We start from the raw sequence: 18,901 nt of genomic DNA on the forward strand, positions 1-18,901 counted from the left end.
ATAATAATGCAAGGAGGATGCTTGGTGATTATACTACACCTACTTCCAAATTTGATGGAAGAGGCATCTCAATCCCTGCCATTGGAGCAAACAATTTTGAGCTGAAGCCTCAACTAGTTGCTCTAATGCAACAGAACTGCAAGTTTCATGGACTTCCATCAGAAGATCCTTATCAGTTTTTAACTGAGTTCTTGCAGATCCGTGAGACTGTTAAGACTAATGGAGTAGATCCTGAAGTCTACAGGCTCATGCTTTTCCCTTTTGCTGTAAGAGACAAAGCTAGAACATGGTTGGACTCACAACCTAAAGATAGCCTGGACTCTTGGGATAAGCTGGTCACGGCCTTCTTGGCTAAGTTCTTTCTTCCTCAAAAACGGAGCAAGCTTAGAGTGGATGTTCAGACCTTCAAGCAAAAAGATGGTAAATCCCTCTATGAAGCTTGGGAAAGATACAAGCATATGACCAAAAAGTGTCCTTTTGACATGCTTTCAGAGTGGACTACTTTGGATATATTCTATTATGGTCTATCTGAGTTCTCTAAGATGTCACTGGACCATTCTATAGGTGGATCCATTCACCTAAAGAAAACGCCTACAGAAGCTCAAGAACTCATTGACATGGTTGCAAATAACCAATTCATGTACACCTCTGAGAGAAATCCTGTGAGTAATGAGACACCTCAGAAAAGGAGAGTTCTTGAAATTGATGCTCTGAATGCCACATTGGCTCAGAACAAAATGTTGACTCAGCAAGTTAACATGATTTCTCAGAGTCTGAATGGATGGCAAAATGCATCCAACAGTACTAAAGAGGCATCTTCTGAAGAAGAAGCTTATGATCCTAAGAACCCTGCAATGGCAGAGGTGAATTACATGGGTGAACCCTATGGGAACACCTATAATTCCTCATGGAGAAATCATCCAAATTTCTCATGGAAGGATCAACAAAAGCCTTAACAAGGCTTTAATAATGGTGGAAGGAATAGGATTAGCAATAGCAAGCCTTTTCCATCATCTTCTCAGCAATAGACAGAGAATGCTAAGCAGAGCCCCTCTAGCTTAGCAAACATAGTCTCTGATTTATCTAAGGCCACTTTAAGTTTCATGAGTGAAACAAGGTCATCCATCAGAAATTTGGAGGCACAAGTGGGCCAGCTGAGTAAGAAAATCACTGAAATCCCTCCTAGTACTCTCCCAAGCAATACTGAAGAGAATCCAAAAAGAGAGTGCAAGGCCATTGACATAATCAAAATGGCCGAACCTAGAGAGGAAGGGGAGGACGTGAATCCCAATGAGGAAGACCTCATAGGACGTCTCCCAGATAAGAAGGAGTTCCCTATTGAGGACCTAAAGGAATCTGAGGCTCATATAGAGACCATAGAGATTCCTTTAAACCTCCTTCTGCCATTCATGAGCTCTGAGAACTATTCTTCCTCTGAAGAGGATAAAGATGTAACTGGAAAGCAAGTTGCTCAATATCTAGGAGCTATCATGAAGCTGAATGCCAAGTTGTTTGGTAATGAGACTTGGGAAGATGCACCTCCCTTGCTCATTAGTGAACTAGATACATGGGTTCAGCAAACTTTACCTCAAAAAAAATAAGATCCTGGTAAATTCTTAATACCCTGTACCATAGGCACCATGACCTTTGAGAAGGCTCTGTGTGACTTGGGCTCAGGCATAAATGTTATGCCACTCTCTGTAATGGAAAAACTAGGGATCTTTGAGGTACAGGCTACCACATTCTCATTAGAGATGGCAGACAAGTCAATAAGACAAGCTTATAGAATGGTAGAGGATGTGTCAGTGAAGGTTAAAGGCCTTTACATCCCTGCTGATTTCATAATCTTAGACACTAGGAAGGATAAGGATGAATCCATCATCCTTGGAAGACCCTTCCTAGCCATAGCAAGAGCTGTGATTGATGTTGACAGAGGAGAGCTAGTCCTTCAATTGAATGGGGACTACCTGGTGTTTAAAGCTCAAGGATTTTTCTCTGCAACCATGGAGAGGAAGCATGAAAAGCTTCTCTCAATACAGAGTCAAACAGAGCCCCTACAATCAAACTTTAAGTTTGGTGTTGGGAGGCCACAACCAAACTCTAAGTTTGGTGTTGAACCCCCACATTCAAATTCTAAGTTTGATGTTGGGAGGTCCCAACAATGCTCTGATGATTTGTGAGGCTCCATGAGAGCTCACTGTCAAGCTATTGACATTAAAGAAGTGCTTATTGGGAGGCAACCCAATTTTTATTTATCTATATTTTTATTGTTCTTTTATGTTTTATTAGGTTCATGATCATGTGGAGTCACAAAACAATTACTAAAATTAAAAATAGAATCAAAAATAGCAGAAGAAACAGCACACCCTGGAGGAAGAGCTTACTGGCGTTTAAACGCCAGTAAGGAGCATCTGGCTGGCGTTCAACGCCAGAACAGAGCATGAATCTGGCGTTGAATGCCAAAAACAAGCAGCAGTCTGGCGTTTAAACGCCAGGATTACACCCTGAGGAGAGCTGGCGTTAAACGCCAGAAACAAGCATGGAATTGGCGTTTAACGCCATAAACATGCTACAGATTGGCGTTGAACGCCAGGATTGCACCCTGAGGAAAGTTGGCGTTTAACGCCAGCAACAAGCATCAGGCTGGCGTTAAACGCCAGAAACATGCTACATTTTGGCGTTTAACACCAGAAACAAGCTTCAGTCTGGCGTTAAACACCAGGATTCCATGCAGAGGGCATTTTAGACGCCTAATTGGTGCAGGGATGATAAATCCTTGACACCTCAGGATCTGTGGATCCCACAAGATCCCCACCTACCTTCTTCCTCTTTCTCACACCTTTTCATAACACTCTTCCCCAAACATCATTCACTAATCACCTCAATCACCCTTTCCCATCACCTCTTCACCACTCACATCCATCATCTCTTCCCCATAAACCCCACCTACCTTCAAATTTAGAATCTCTTTCCCACCCAAACCCACCCTAAATGACCGAACCCCATTCCCTCTCCCTCTACTATATAAACCCCTCTATCCTTCTTCATTTTCACACAACACAACCCTCTCTTCTCCTCCTTGACCAAACCCACACATCTTTCCCTCTCCTCCATATCTTCTTCTTCTTCTTCTATTCTTTCTCTTCTTTTGCTCGAGGACGAGCAACATTCTAAGTTTGGTGTGGTAAAAGCATAGCTTTTTTGTTTTTCCATAACCATTGATGGCACCTAAGGCCGGAGAAACCTCTAGAAAGAGGAAAGGGAAGACAAAAGCTTCCACCTCCGAGTCATGGGAGATGGAGAGATTCATCTCAAAAGCTCAACAAGACCACTTCTATGAAGTTGTGGCCAAGAAGAAGGTGATCCCTGAGGTCCCTTTCATGCTCAAGAAAAATGAGTATCCGGAGATCCGACATGAGATCCAAAGAAGAGGTTGGGAAGTTCTTACCAACCCCATTCAACAAGTCAGAATCTTAATGGTTCAAGAGTTCTATGCCAATGCATGGATCACTAGGAACCATGATCAAAGTATGAACCCGAATCCAAAGAATTATCTTACAATGGTTCAGGGAAAATACTTAGATTTCAGTCCGAAAAATGTAAGGTTGGCATTCAACTTGCCTATGATGCAAGAAGATGCACGCCCCTACACTAGAAGGGTCAACTTTGATCAAAGGTTGGACCAAGTCCTTATGGACATATGTATGGAAGGAGCTCAGTGGAAAAGAAACTCAAAAGGCAAGCTGGTTCAATTGAGAAGACTAGACCTTAAGTCTGTGGCTAGAGGATGGTTGGAATTCATCCAACGCTCTATCATCCCCACTAGAAACCGATCCGAAGTAACTGTTGATCGGGCCATCATGATCCATAGCATCATGATTGGAGAGGAAGTAGAAGTTCATGAAGTCATCTCTCTAGAACTCTACAAAGTAGCCAAAAAGCCCTTCACCTTGGCAAGGCTAGCTTTTCCTCATCTTATTCGCCATCTATGCTACTCAGCTGGAGTTGTCATAGAAGGAGATATCCTCATTGAAGAGGACAAGCCCATCACTAAGAAGAGGATGGAGCAAACAAGAGAGGCCATCCATGGATCTCAAGAGACACATGAGGAAGCTCATCATCAAGAAATCCCTGAAATGCCTCAAGGGATGCACTTTCCTCCAAACAACTATTGGGAACAACTCAACACTTCTCTAGAAGACTTGAGTTATAACATAGACCAATTAAGGGTGGAGCACCAAGAGCATTCCATCATTCTCCATGAGATTAGAGAAGATCAAAGAGCTATGAGGGAGGAGCAACAAAGGCAAGGAAGAGACATAGAGGAGCTCAAGGATGCCATTGGTCCTTCAAGAAGAAGACGCCACCATCACTAAGGTGGACTTATTCCTTAACTTCCTTGTTCTTATCTCTCTATTTTTCGATTTTTATGATATATGTTTGTCTATGTTTGTGTCTTTCCTATATGATCAGTGTTTAGTAACTATGTCTTAAGGCTATGAATAATTCCATGAATCCTTCACCTCTCTTAAATGAAAAATGTTTTCAATACAAAAGAATAAGAAGTACATGAGTTTCAAATTCATTCTTGAAATTAGTTTAATTATATTGATGTGGTGACAATACTTTTTGTTTTCTGAATGAATGCTTGAACAGTGCATATTTTTTATCTTGTTGTTTATGAATGTTAAAATTGTTAGCTCTTGAAAGAATGATGAACAAGAGAAATGTTATTGATAATCTGAAAAATCATAAAATTGATTCTTAAAGCAAGAAAAAGCAGTGAAGAACAAAGCTTGCGAAAAAAAATATAAAAGAAAAAGAAAAAAAAGCAAGCAGAAAAAGCCAATAGTCCTTAAAACCAAAAGGCAAGGGTAAAAAGGATCTAAGGCTTTGAGCATCAATGGATAGAAGGGCCCAAGGAAATAAAATCCAGGCCTAAGTGGCTAAATCAAGCTGTCCCTTAACCATGTGCTTGTGGCATGCAGGTCCAAGTGAAAAGCTTGAGACTGAGTGGTTAAAGTCGTGATCCAAAGCAAAAAGATTGTGCTTAAGAGCTCTGGACACCTCTAACTGGAGACTTTAGCAAAGCTGAGTCACAATCTGAAAAGGTTCACACAATCATGTGTCTGTGGCATTTATGTATCCGGTGGTAATACTGGAAAACAAAATGCTTAGGGCCACGGCCAAGACTCATAAAACTAGTTGTGTTCAAGAATCAATATACTTAACTAGGAGAATCAATAACACTATCTGAACTCTGAGTTCCTATAAATGCCAATCATTTTGAACTTCAAGGGAAAAAGTGAGATGCCAAAACTGTTCAGAAGCAAAAAGCTACAAGTCCCGCTCATCTAGTTAGAACTAATATTCATTGATATTTTGGGATTTATAGTATATTCTATTTTTTTCATCCTATTTGATTTTCAGTTGTTTGGGGACAAGCAAAAATTTAAGTTTGGTGTTGTGATGAGCGGATAATTTATACGCTTTTTGGCATTATTTTTAGGTAGTTTCTAGTAGGATCTAGCTACATTTAGGGATGTTTTTATTAGTTTTTATGCAAAATTCACATTTCTGGACTTTACTATGAGTTTGTGTGTTTTTCTATGATTTCAGGTATTTTCTGGTTGAAATTGAGGGACCTGAGCAAAAATCTGATTCAAGATGACAAAGGACTGCTGATGATGTTGGATTCTGACCTCCCTGCACTCGAAATGGATTTTCTGGAGCTACAGAACTCCAAATGGCGCGCTCTCAACGGCGTTGGAAAGTAGACATTCAGATTTTTTCAGCAATAAATAATAGTCCATACTTTGTTCTAGTTTAGATGATGCAAACTGGCGTTCAACGCTAGTTCCATGCTGCATTCTGGAGTAAAACGCCAGAAACACGTCACAAACCAGAGTTAAACGCCAAAAACACATTACAACTTGGCGTTTAACTCCAAGAGAAGCCTCTGTACGTGTAAAGCTCAAGCTCAGCCCAAGCACACACCAAAGTGGGTCCCGGAAGTGGATTTCTGCACTTAGACTTATTTCTGTAAACCATAGTAGCTAGTCTAGCATAAATAGGACTTTTTACTATTGTATTAGACATCTGGGATTTTACATCTTTGATCACATTTGGGGGCTGGCCATTCAGCCATGCCTGAACCTCTATCACTTATGTATTTTTAACAGTGGAGTTTCTACACACCATAGATTAAGGTGTGGAGCTCTGTTGTACCTCGAGAATTAATGCAATTACTATTGTTCTTCTATTCAATTCAAGCTTATTCTTATTCTAAGATATTCGCTGCACTTCAACCTGATGGATATGATGATCCGTGATACTCATCATCATCTGTCCTTATGAACGCGTGCCTGACAACCACTCCTGTTCTACCTTAGATCGAGCATGTATCTCTTGGATTCCTTAATCAAAATCTTCGTGGTATAAGCTAGAATTATTGGCGGCCATTCTTGAGAATCTGGAAAGTCAAAACCTTGTCTGTGGTATTCCGAGTAAGATTCAGGGATTGAATGATTGTGACAAACTTCAAACTCGCGATTGTTGGGCGTAGTGACAGACGCAAAAGAATCAATGGATTCTATTCCGACATGATCGAGAACCGATAGATGATTAGCCGTGCTGTGACAAGAGCATTTGGACCATTTTCACTGAGAGGATGCGAAGTAGCCATTGACAACGGTGATGCCCTACATACAGCTTGCCATGGAAAGGAGTATGAAGGATTGAAGGAAGGTAGTAGGAAAGCAGAGATTCAACAGGGACAAAGCATCTCCATACACTTATCTGAAATTTCCACCAATGATTTACATAAGTATCTTTATCTTTATTTTATGTTTTATTTATTATTATTTTCGAAAACCATTATAACCATTTGAATCAGCCTAACTGAGATTTGCAAGATGACCATAGCTTGCTTCATACCAACAATCTCTGTGGGATCGACCCTTACTCACGTAAGGTTTATTACTTGGACGACCTAGTGCACTTGCTGGTTAGTTGTGCGATGTTGTGAAGAATGTGAGTGAACCATAGTAGTGTGCCCCAAGTTTTTGGAGCCATTACTAAGAATTGTTCGAGTTATAAAACGTGTAAATCACAATTTTGTCTATCATTAAGCCTCATGCCTTGTTGTCGGAGGGAAGCGAACACATTTCTTAGGTCACTTAAGAGGTCCTCAGGTCGGGTGGTCTTTGTGAGGATGCATCCACATATACTTCCACCGTTTTGCTTATGAGGTCGTTGAATATCTTGTTCATTAACCTTTGGTATGTGGTCCCAGCGTTCTTCAGGCCGAACGGCATTATCTTGTAGCAGTATATTTCCCCCGGCGTTATGAACGCTGTTTTCTCTTCATCTGGCCGGTGCATTGGTATCTGATTGTAGCCAGAATAAGCATCCATAAAGCTCAGATACCGATATCCCGCCGCCGCGTCAATGAGCGCATCAATGATGGGCAGGGGGTAGCAGTCCTTGGGACATGCTTTGTTAAGGTCGGAGTAATCCACGCACATTCTCCATTTTCCATTGTGCTTTCTGACCAGAACTACGTTCGACAGCCAAGTCGAGTAGTCAAGTTCCCGTATAAATCCTACTTCGAGAAGGCTGGTCGTCTACTTGGCCACCTCGTCTGCCCTTTCCTGCGACATTTTCCTTCTCCTCTGGGCCACTGGTTTGACCTCCGCTTTGATGGCCAGACGGTGAGACATGAGCTGGGGATCTATCCTTGGCATGTCGGCTGGCGTCCAGGCAAAGAGGTCGCCGTTGGCTCTGATCATTTCCATTAGGGGTTCCTTCAACTGGTGCGAGAGGTTTCTATTGATGAAAGTGAACTTCTCCTTGGAGTCGCTGACCCTAAACTTTTCTAATTCCCCTTCCGACTCAGGTCTAGGCTTGTTGTCAACCCAGGTGTCCAAGTTGGCGAGGAATACTCCTGATGCCTCTTTGGATTTTTTCCTCAAGGAGAGACTGGCATTGTCGCAGGTGACTGCCGTTTCTAGGTCTCCCCTTATGGATCCCACAGACCCGTCATCGGTGATGAACTTCATTACCAACATTTTTGTACTGATCACTACCCTAAGATCATTGATGGTCTTTCTCCCCAGGATGACGTTGTAGGCCGTGGAGTCTCGGAGAACCACGAACTCCGCCATTACCGACCTTCTTCCTTGTCCTAGTCCTATGGATGTTGGAAGGGAGATTGTCCCATCAGGTTTGATGAAGTGGTCGCCCAAGCCAACTACACCGTGCTGGTGCGTCTTTAGATCAGCATCTCGGAGGCCTAGAGCGTCAAAAACATTGCGGAACATGATATTCGAGTCGGCGCCGATGTCTACGAGAATACGCTTAATCAGACTGATTCCCACTCTGGCCGTGATGACCATCGGAGGGTTTTCCTCTATCTCATCAAACCATTGGTCGTCTAGACCGAATGATATGGGTGGAGTCCTTTTGACACTTGGCACGAGGCTAGACGATGAGACTGCCAAGACTTTGGCGTCCTTCTTGTGCACCGACTTTGACCTTGGGGCCGGTCTCTTCCGATAACTACATTTACTACCGTGAAACCGTGCTCATGGTCATCGGGCTCGTGACGTCGCTTCACACTGCGGCTCTTGTCCTCTCCCTCTTGGTTCCGATCTCATCTTCTTAGCTCCCTGATGAGATGGGAGAATTCGGCTAGTTTTCCGTCCCGGATCGCTTGTTCCAGCGCATCCTTTAGGTCAAAACAATCCTGGGTCTTGTGTATATAACCCTTGTGGTAATCACAGTAGAGACTCTTGTTCCCCCCGGTTCTGTCCTTCATAGGTCAGGGTTTCGACAGGATCCCCTTCTCAGCTATCTGCTGATAAACTTCTACAATAGGCACCATGAGGGGGGCATAGTTGGTAAACTTTCCCACTCGGTGAAACGGCTTGAATGTCTTGGTTGGTGCTCCATCTTTGGGGTGTTCCTTCAGCCTTTCCCCACTGCCGTGTTGCCGGGGTTGATTGTAGGCGGGCTGCCACTTGTTGGCTGCCACGACTTGACTGACTTCTTCATCGTTGATATATTCCCTAGCCACGCTCTGGATCTCTTGCATCGTCCACACCGGTTTCGTGGTGAGATGCTTCCTGAAATCCTCATTCAGAAGTCTGTTCGTCAGACACAGACTAGCCACCGAGTAGGTTAAGCTGTCAATCTTCAAACACTCATCGTTAAACCGGTCCAAATACTTTCTGGTCGGCTCGCCGGGCCTTTGTGTCACCCCAAATAAGTTGATCGGGTGTTTTGCCTTCGCGATTCTGGTAGTGAACTGGGCCAAGAAAGCGTGGCTAATGTCCGAGAACCTGGCGACAGAACCTTGTGGGAGCCTGTTAAACCACCGTATTGCAGGTCCCGCCAGGTTGACCGGGAAAGCGCGACACTTGACTTCGTCGCCTACCCCCTCCAAATTCATTCTGGCCTCGAAGGCTATTAGGTGCTCCTGTGGGTCTTGAGTTCCATCGTACCTCATGTTCGTCGGTTATCAAAGTGCTTTGGTAGCCGAATTTCGAGGATGGAACGATGGAAGAGGGTTGCACCCATGATCACGGGTCGTCGTGTTCTCCTCGTTCTTTCTCCTCCGTCTTCCCGATCTCGCCCAGCGACACTAGTCCCTCCAGATCAGGCGTATATCAAGGGGTCGTGCCATCTCCTTGGGCGTTCCCGGTCTTCTCGGCTACTTTTAGATTCAGATCTTGGGGTTGGTATGCGCCGGGAGTGACTTCTCTAAGAAGTTCTTCCCCGGCTCTCGGGAGATGGGGAATAGTTTGGGTCAGAGGTTTGTTGATGATGTTTCTGATCTACCAGCTGGCGTTCCAAGTTCTACACCCTATGGCGCAATTCATGCATCATCCTGGCGCTATTGCTGCCAATTCCCCTGAAGGGGCGTCTCTCTTGGGATCGTGAAGACGGCTCGGGTCGTTGCGGAGTGGACCTCGTGCGTCCCCGGGAGGAAGCCACGGAGGCTGCCCCCATTGGATCGGCCTTGCCGCCAGGCTCTATAACACCCGGTATGACGTCCATTTAGTCGGTTCTCATAGACGGCGCCAATGTTCGGTGTGTTCTCGGGTACCAAATGGGTCGGGAAAGGTTCTCCGGAGTTGAGTGGGATTCGCTTGATTTCGGGTCGTAGAGAGGCTGTGGGGGGAGACGACTTCACGGGTTCTTCGCGTACAGGAGAGGGTGTCACCTGCAAAAATACTCTAACGCTCAAGTCAGTTAGGTGTGCAGGCTAGAAAAGTATGGAATATTGTTAGTGACGTACCTTGGGGGGAGGGGTAGGACCCTCCCCTTATATACTCTATCAATAGGGCGGGCCCCACAAGAAGAGGTCCCCTTCTTGAAAAGTTCCTTTCACACAGCTGTCATATAGTTGGTGACGTGGGTGTACTCGAATCGCAGTCTAAACGGGTCATGTATGCGAACCCGATCGAGGAGGTCGGGTTGCCTACGGGCCGGGTCGGCCTAGGTGCTAGCTGTGCTGGGTCGTAACACTTATATTTATATATTTTTTATTAAAACAAAAAATTAAAAATAAATTAAAATATAAACAAAAAAAATCTAGAGAAAAGAAAAAAATCATAAATAGTAATTTATTGATCAATAATAAATTTTTAAATCTCGCGTTATGTATATAGTAATTTGTTGATCAATAATAAATTTTTAAATAAAATTTAGTATTATAGCGGGTTAGTTACCTTAAAAAGTACGGTAAAAAACCAAAACACAAGAAAAAACAAAATAATAATATGTGTGTTGTAAAATAAATAAAAGATATATTAAATATAAAATAAATATGTATAAATAGAAGACTCTATTATTAATATAATTAGCTCAATAATATTTATATATATATAATAATATTATATGTTGTATTGTGTATATATATACAAAGATAGAAAGAAGTATTAAAAATAAAGAGAGAGAGAATTGCATTTGTTTATTGTTACTATCTCAATATAATAAAGATGATTAATATTGCTATTAATATTATATGTAAAGAGTAATAGAAAATAGAATTTAAAATACTTATAAAATAAAAGAAGAGAAAGAATTGTAGTAGAAATATAAGGAGAAGAGTATTTGATTGTAACATAAAGAGAGAATAGATTTCTTATTACTTGCTTTTCATTGTACGTATTACTTCATATCAAGTTCTTATTTATAGGCAAACACATGGCATCATTTTTAAACATTATTTAATAAGATTCTCTTTGAAAACCTGAGACTTGTGGAAAATGGGAATCCACCTCAGGCAATCTTATCACAACACTCCCCTTGGATGACCATTTAGGATTATTGCCTCATTAAAACCTTACTAAAGGAAAACCCTGTGGGAAAAACCTTAGTGAAGGAAAAAGAGTACAATATCCTTTATGATGGGGACTGCCTCATTAAAAACCTTGTCAAGAAAAATCCAATGGAAAAAAAACCTGACAAAGGAAAAAAGAGTACAGTCTCCCCCTCTTGCTGACATTATTTAATGTCTCGAAATCGGCGCATCCCAATCTCATGTACCAATCTTTCAAAGGAGGATTTTGGGAGTGACTTTGTAAATAAATCTGCCAGATTGTCACTTGAGCGGATCTGTTGGACATCAATTGTCCCTTGATTTTGAAGATCATGAGTGAAGAAGAATTTGGAAGAAATATGCTTTGTTCTATCACCTTTGATGTATCCACCCTTAAGTTGAGCAATGCATGCTGTATTATCTTCAAACAAGACAGTTGGAGCTATCATATGATCAATCAGTCCACATGATGATAGAATATATTGGATCAAACTCCTGAGCCAAAAATACTCGCGACTAGCTTCATGTATCGCAAGTATTTCAGCATGATTAGAGGAGGTTGTAGCAATCGTCTGTTTCTGGACCTCCATGATATAGCTGTTCCACCATATGTAAACAGATATCCTGTTTGAGATCTCCCTTTATGTGGATCAGACAAGTATCCGGCATCTGCATAGCCAACTAGTTGTGACTTGGATCCGTAGGGATAAAGCAATCCCATATCAACCGTTCCATGAAGATATCGAAAGATTTGCTTGATTCCACTCCAATGTCTTCTGGTTGGAGAGGAACTATACCTTGCTAGTAAATTCACCGCGAATGATATGTCAGGTCGTGTATTATTAGCAAGATACATTAGTGCTCTAATGGCACTAAGATATGGTACTTCAGGACCAAGGATATCTTCATTTTCTTCTTTAGGACGGAATTGATCCTTTTTCACATCCAAATATCTTACGATCATTGGGGTACTTAATGGATGTGACTTATCCATATAAAATCTCTTCAAGATCTTTTCTGTGTATGTTGTTTGATGAATAAATATCCCGTCTTTTATATGCTCGATCTGCAGGCCGAGACAAAATTTAGTCTTTTCAAGATCTTTCATCTCAAACTCTTCTTTTAGAGTTTTTATAATTGTTGGAATCTCTTCAGGAGTCCCAATGATATTTAAATCATCAACGTACACAGCAATTATAATGAACCCAGATGTAGTTTTCTTTATAAAAACACATGGACAGATATCATCATTCTTAAATCCATTTTTGGCCAGATACTCAGTAAGACGATTATACCACATTCGTCCAGATTGCTTTAGACCATATAAAGATCTTTGCAATTTAACTGAGTATACCCTTGCGAATATTCATTGGATGGTTTAGATATCTTTAATCCTTCAGGGACTTTCATATAGATATCCCGATCTAATGAGCCGTATAAATAGGCTGTTACCACATCCATTAAATGCATATGCAGTTTATGATATGCAGATAAACTGACCAAATAACGCAAAGTTATCGCATCCACTACGGGGGAATACGTTTCTTCATAATCTATACCGGGCCTTTGTGAAAAACCTTGTGCCACAAGTCGGGCTTTGTAGCGCACGACTTCATTTTTCTCATTTCGTTTTCTCACAAATACCCATTTGTATCCAACAGGTTTTACATCTACAGGTGTACGGACTACAGGTCCAAAGACTTCACGTTTTGCAAGTGAGTCTAATTCAGCCTTCATGGCTGCTTCCCATTTTGGCCAGTCATTTCTTTGTCGACATTCTTCAACTGATCTTGGCTCAAGATCCTTATTTTCATGCATGATATTCAATGCCACATTATATGCAAATATTTCATTGACAATTATCTTATTTCGGTCCCATTTCTCTCCTGTAAAGACATAATTTATCGAGATCTCGTCATTTTCACAATTTTCAGGTACCTGAACATCTTCTGGCGTTAATATTATATCAGAATTTTGGACAAGTGCAGGTGTCTCTACTATGTCTTTTTCAACAGGAATATTATTTACCTCTTTTCTCTTTCGAGGATTTTTGTCTTTAGAACCGACAGGCCTGCCACGCTTCTGGCGTGAATTTGTTTCAGTGGCTACTTGTCCTACTGGGACATCAATTCGAATGGGGGCATTTTCCGCTGGTATATAAGATTTGGTAATCCTCTTTGTATCGGAAAAATCCTCTTTGTATCGGAAAATGCATCAGGCAATTCATTTGCTACTCTTTGCAAATGTATAATCTTTTGAACTTCCAGTTCACATTGCCCTGATCGAGGATCTAAATGCATCAACGATGATGCATTCCAGTTAAGTTCCTTTTCAGGAAGCTTATTCTCTCCCCCTAATGTTGGAAATTTTGATTCATCAAAATGACAATCCGCAAACCGGGCTTTAAATACATCTCCAGTTTGTATCTCAAGATACCTCACTATAGAGGGAGAATCATATCCAACATATATTCCCAATTTTCTTTGGGGTCCCATTTTGGTGCGATTAGGTGGTGCAATGGGAACATATATCGCACACCCAAATATTCTTAAATGGGAAACATTTGGCTGCTGGCCAAAAGCTAATTGCATAGGAGAGAACTGATGATAACTCGTTGGCCTCAAACGAATAAGTATTGCGGCATGTAAAATAGCATGCCCCCAAACCGAGGTTGGGAGATTTGTTCTCATAAGTAAGGGTCTAGCAATTAATTGGAGGCGTTTAATAAGTGATTCTGCTAACCCATTTTGTGTGTGAACATAAGCTACTGGATGTTCAACACTTATTCCATTAGCCATACAATAAGCATCAAAAGCTTAGGAAGTAAATTCACCAGCATTATCAAGACGAATTGCTTTGATTGGATTTTCTGGAAATTGTGCTTTTAATCGAATAATTTGAGCCAGTAATCTCGCAAACGCCAGGTTGCAAGAAGATAATAAGCACACATGTGACCATCTCGAAGATGCGTCTATCAGGACCATAAAATATCTAAAAGATCCACATGGTGAATGAATAGGTCCACATATATCACCTTGAATCCTTTCTAGGAATTCAGGGGACTCAAATCCAATCTTTACTGGTGATGGCTTTAAAATTAACTTTCCCTGAGAACATGCAGCACAACAAAATTCACTAGTTTTAAGAATCTTCTGGTTCTTTAGTGAATGTCCATGAGAGTTTTCAATAATTCTCCTCATCATGGTTGTTCCCGGATGACCCAATCGGTCGTACCAAGTTATGAACTCATTTGAGCTAGTAAACTTCTAGTTTACAATGGCATGTGATTCAATTGCACTAATCTTGGTATAATACAGCCCAGATGAAAGTGAGGGTAATTTTTCTAATATAAATTTCTTATTTGAATCATGAGTTGTGATACATAAATACTCATGATTTCCTTCATTCATCGTCTCAACATGATATCCATTTCGGCGAATATCTTTGAAACTCAACAAGTTCCTCAGAGACTTGGTAGATAATAGTGCATTATTTATTATAAATTTTGTTCCTCCAGGAAACAAAATTATAGCTCTTCCGGAGCCTTCTATCACATTGCCTGAGCCAATAATAGTATTAACATATTCCTCTTTTGGCACAAGATGGGTAAAATATATATCACTTTTGAGAATAGTGTGCGAACTTGCACTATCCGCAAGGCATACGTCTTCATTACATATCCTTGCCATTCTCTTCAAAAAAACAATTAATAATAAAATGAGTAGTATGCACAGTTAAATTGAATACTTGATCAGAATTATTTTTCTAAGAAACACTGTACATAAAATAATGTCGTATACTAAAATTTTATTTTAAAACATAACACATTTAATGATTTCAAAATTCATAAACATTAATATTTCATTATTTATGTACATCACATTTGAAACTTAAATACATAGAAAATAAAACTTAACAATAAGTTCTTTACATTATTTATTTACATAGATACTTCACAATCCCACATATTAAACTATTCCATCATTGATCAAATGACCAATATTTCCTTCAGGATCCTCAAAGAAATCAGATACATCATAATGAGTGGTGGAGTTCTCAGCATCATTTGAAACAAAATTTGTTTCCTTTCCTTTGTCGTCCTTTTTCAAAGATGCCTGGTAAAGATCGACTAGGTGCCTTGGGGTACGACAGGTACGTGACCAATGGCCCTTTCCACCACAACGGAAACACTTATCCTCTGTTGATTTATTCTGCCCGATATTCCTTTCTTTATCTCACTTCTAGTGAGATCCTCTCTTTTGAATATAATTCTTTTTCCTTCCATAATTTTTCTTGCTATTAAAACCTTGCCATTTACCTCTTCTGGGGTAATGATTTGCCGCATTTACTTCAGGAAATGGGGCGGCGCCAACAGGACGCGCTTCATGATTTTTTTAATAACAACTCATTGTTGCGTTCAACAACAAGAAGGCAAGAAATTAACTCAGAATATTTTTTAAACCCTTTTTCTCGATACTGCTGCTGCAGGAGCACATTCAAGGCATGGAAGGTTGAGAAAGTTTTCTCCAACATATCATGATCAGTTATTTTTTTCCCCACACAATTTCATTCGGGAGGTGATTCGAAACATTGCAGAATTATATTCATTTATAGATTTAAAATCTTGTAAACGCAAATGCGTCCATTCATATCGGGCTTGAGGAAGTATCACCGTTTTCTGATGATTATACCTTTCTTCAAGGTCTTTCCAAAGATCTGCATGATCTTTTAATGTGAGATATTCATTTTTCAACCCTTCGTCAAGATGACGACAAAGGAAAATCATGGCTTTGGCTTTATCCTTCTGGGATGCATTATTTTTAGCCTTAATGGTATCTCCAAGATCCATTGAATCAAGATGGATTTTAGCATCTAATATCCATGATAAATAATTGTTTCCAGATATATCAAGAGCATTGAATTCAAGATGAGAGAGCTTCGACATAATGAAAATATTACCTGAGTCTTCCTAAAGATTTGATCAGAGTCTCGTGCTGATAACGTATTGTAAAATAAATAAAAGATATATTAAATATAAAATAAATATGTATAAATAGAAGACTCTATTATTAATATAATTAGCTCAATAATATTTATATATATATAATAATATTATATGTTGTATTGTGTATATATATACAAAGATAGAAAGAAGTATTAAAAATAAAGAGAGAGAGAATTGCATTTGTTTATTGTTACTATCTCAATATAATAAAGATGATTAATATTGCTATTAATATTATATGTAAATAGTAATAGAAAATAGAATTTAAAATACTTATAAAATAAAAGAAGAGAAAGAATTGTAGTAGAAATATAAGGAGAAGAGTATTTGATTGTAACATAAAAAGAGAATAGATTTCTTATTACTTGCTTTTCATTGTACGTATTATTTCATATCAAGTTCTTATTTATAGGCAAACACATGGCATCATTTTCAAATATTATTTAATAAAATTCCCTTTAAAAACCTTAGACTTGTGGAAAATGGGAATCCACCTCGGGCAATCTTATCACAACAATGTGCTCACATAATTTGAAGTTTCTCAGTGAGTGCAATACACGAGACTCCTAATTTCAATACTAGATGCTCTTCATTTCATTTATTCATTTTATTTAAAATACCCAGAGAAACAAAACGGACCAAATAGTTATATAAACTTCACACACTTCTCTTATTCATTCAATGAGACTTTGAAGTATAACCAGATGCACATAAAATACATCTTACCTGAGTGTTTTTTTTTTTGGGAGGATAAGAGTAAACAAAAATAAGATTACTATTATGAAGCTAATAATAGTATAATAACAGTTTTTTTCGGTGAAAAAAGTATTTTTGGTCTTTGAAGAATCTAAGTAATAAATACAATTAATGAAAAATATAAGAGTTGGTTCGCAAATAATAAAAAGTTCACAAATAAACTTTTATTAATATGTAGGACAAATTTAAATGTAGGGTTCCTTTTATCCCTGTTCATATAGTTCTTCAATCTTCATGACTGGATACGGCACACTGATGGAAAGCTAAGCTTTCTTGGGTTTGTCAAATTATTACATGGTGTGTCTAGCAGAAGTCTTGCAAAAGTTCAGTAAAAAAGATTGAAAGGAGAGCAACTTGGATATGCTGAATTTTTTATATGCTGATTTGTGGACGGCTCGATCAAATCAAACAAATTATATTTGAACTTGTATCAAAGTGTGCTATAAAAAAATATACGAATTTGCAATTCTTGGGATGGCTCAATCAATCAAATCATATTTGAATCTGTAGCACATGCTCTTGCAAGCACAGCCCCATTACAGGCTATGATTCTTTTGAAAGTGCTGAAATTGTAAAATAATTTATCATATCAATGGGTTAAGATATGCATTGTAGAGTTTAAATTAGTTTTGCTTCGGTGAGTGGTAATAATTACTTTTGCTAGTTTTATAATTCCTACTCTTATTCGTATGAGCTAAGAATTACTGTGATCAGAGTCCTATAAAAAGGCAATCCGATACACAGATCCGTTAAATGTAGATATCTTAACCTGATAATTACATATCAGTGATCGCTTTTACGGTTTGAATTACATGGAGACCATTCAACCGTTCCAAGATTTGTATACTAAGCATAATATTAATCTAAAAACTTAATAAATATTCTGGTAACTTTCACACGCTGTCGTGCTGTAACCGTATTCACCAAGCCTTGAACATAATATAATAGAAAGAATATCCCTTCAAGCTGTTTGTTAATGCTAACAAATTCAACTGCAAAACTTAGCCTACTCATACTGTTGCAGAATCGAACTAATGCGATCATTGTTTACAACCAAATGTTGAGGGTATTATAAAGGTTTGCTATTAGAGTAAAAGCTTAGTCTGGAAACACCTCATTCATTTAGATTCATTGTTAGTAATACTACTAATCCTCCACATCCCCATCATAGGATGGGAGCCATTACAGTTGGGAGGGATTGACATACTCACATTCATATATCCACAAATCTTCTATTCTACTTCTATCGCTTAATACTAACCACAAAGCTCATAAATTTTTCAAACAAAAACTAAAGACAACAACACACATAATACTCGTTGAACAATATGAAAAAGGAATAACTTTCGCCACAATCAATCACGTCATTCATTCATTCATTCATTCATTCGTTCAATCACTATCTTGTCAATTCAATGAAAATTATCTTGATGAAAGCTTTTGGTGCAAATCATCAGCAAGAGCTTGTCTCAAGCTCTCCCCAAAGAAGTACAAGGACTTCTAACTGTCCATCACCCTCGGCTGCGGTCCATTCTCATCCGGCTCCTTCCACAGCTCTGGTTCCGGCTCCCTCGCAATCTGGCACCGGTTATGCTTATGCAGCACGCAGCAGGCCGCGATAGTCTGCCGAGCGTGATAAACCCCGACATTCAAATCCTGCAAGATCCTCCACCTCCCTTTCAGCAGCCCAATTGCCTCTACCACTGCAGACCTCCCCTTCATAAGCATTCCATCGAACAGGTTTTGCGCAGCCGTCCCCATTCCATTCGGCGAAAACGGCAACAAAGGGAAACACCAGTCCCAACAAAGTAAGG

The 18,901-nt window shown here is 39.6% G+C and overlaps 1 protein-coding gene and 1 non-coding gene across 2 annotated transcripts; both read right to left on the reverse strand.

The window, feature by feature from the left end:
* Positions 1-380: 380 nt before the first annotated feature.
* On the reverse strand, positions 381-488 carry LOC112712961 (small nucleolar RNA R71). Its single transcript, XR_003157998.1, has one exon. It is a non-coding gene; the product is annotated as a small nucleolar RNA R71 (small nucleolar RNA).
* Positions 489-7,625: 7,137 nt separating this feature from the next.
* Positions 7,626-8,396, reverse strand: LOC140183697 (uncharacterized). The gene has a single exon (XM_072232263.1). The coding sequence runs from the start codon at positions 8,394-8,396 to the stop codon at positions 7,626-7,628; it is 771 nt and encodes a 256-aa protein (XP_072088364.1).
* Between the last annotated feature and the right edge of the window lie 10,505 nt (positions 8,397-18,901).

This window comes from Arachis hypogaea, chromosome 1 (genome assembly GCF_003086295.3).
Source record: "Arachis hypogaea cultivar Tifrunner chromosome 1, arahy.Tifrunner.gnm2.J5K5, whole genome shotgun sequence".
NCBI classification, from domain to species: domain Eukaryota; kingdom Viridiplantae; phylum Streptophyta; class Magnoliopsida; order Fabales; family Fabaceae; genus Arachis; species Arachis hypogaea.

What these genes read in the sequence shown, in the direction of transcription:
- LOC140183697 (XM_072232263.1), bottom strand. Translation starts at nt 8,396, where the DNA reads ATGGTCATCACGGCCAGAGTGGGAATCAGTCTGATTAAGCGTATTCTC.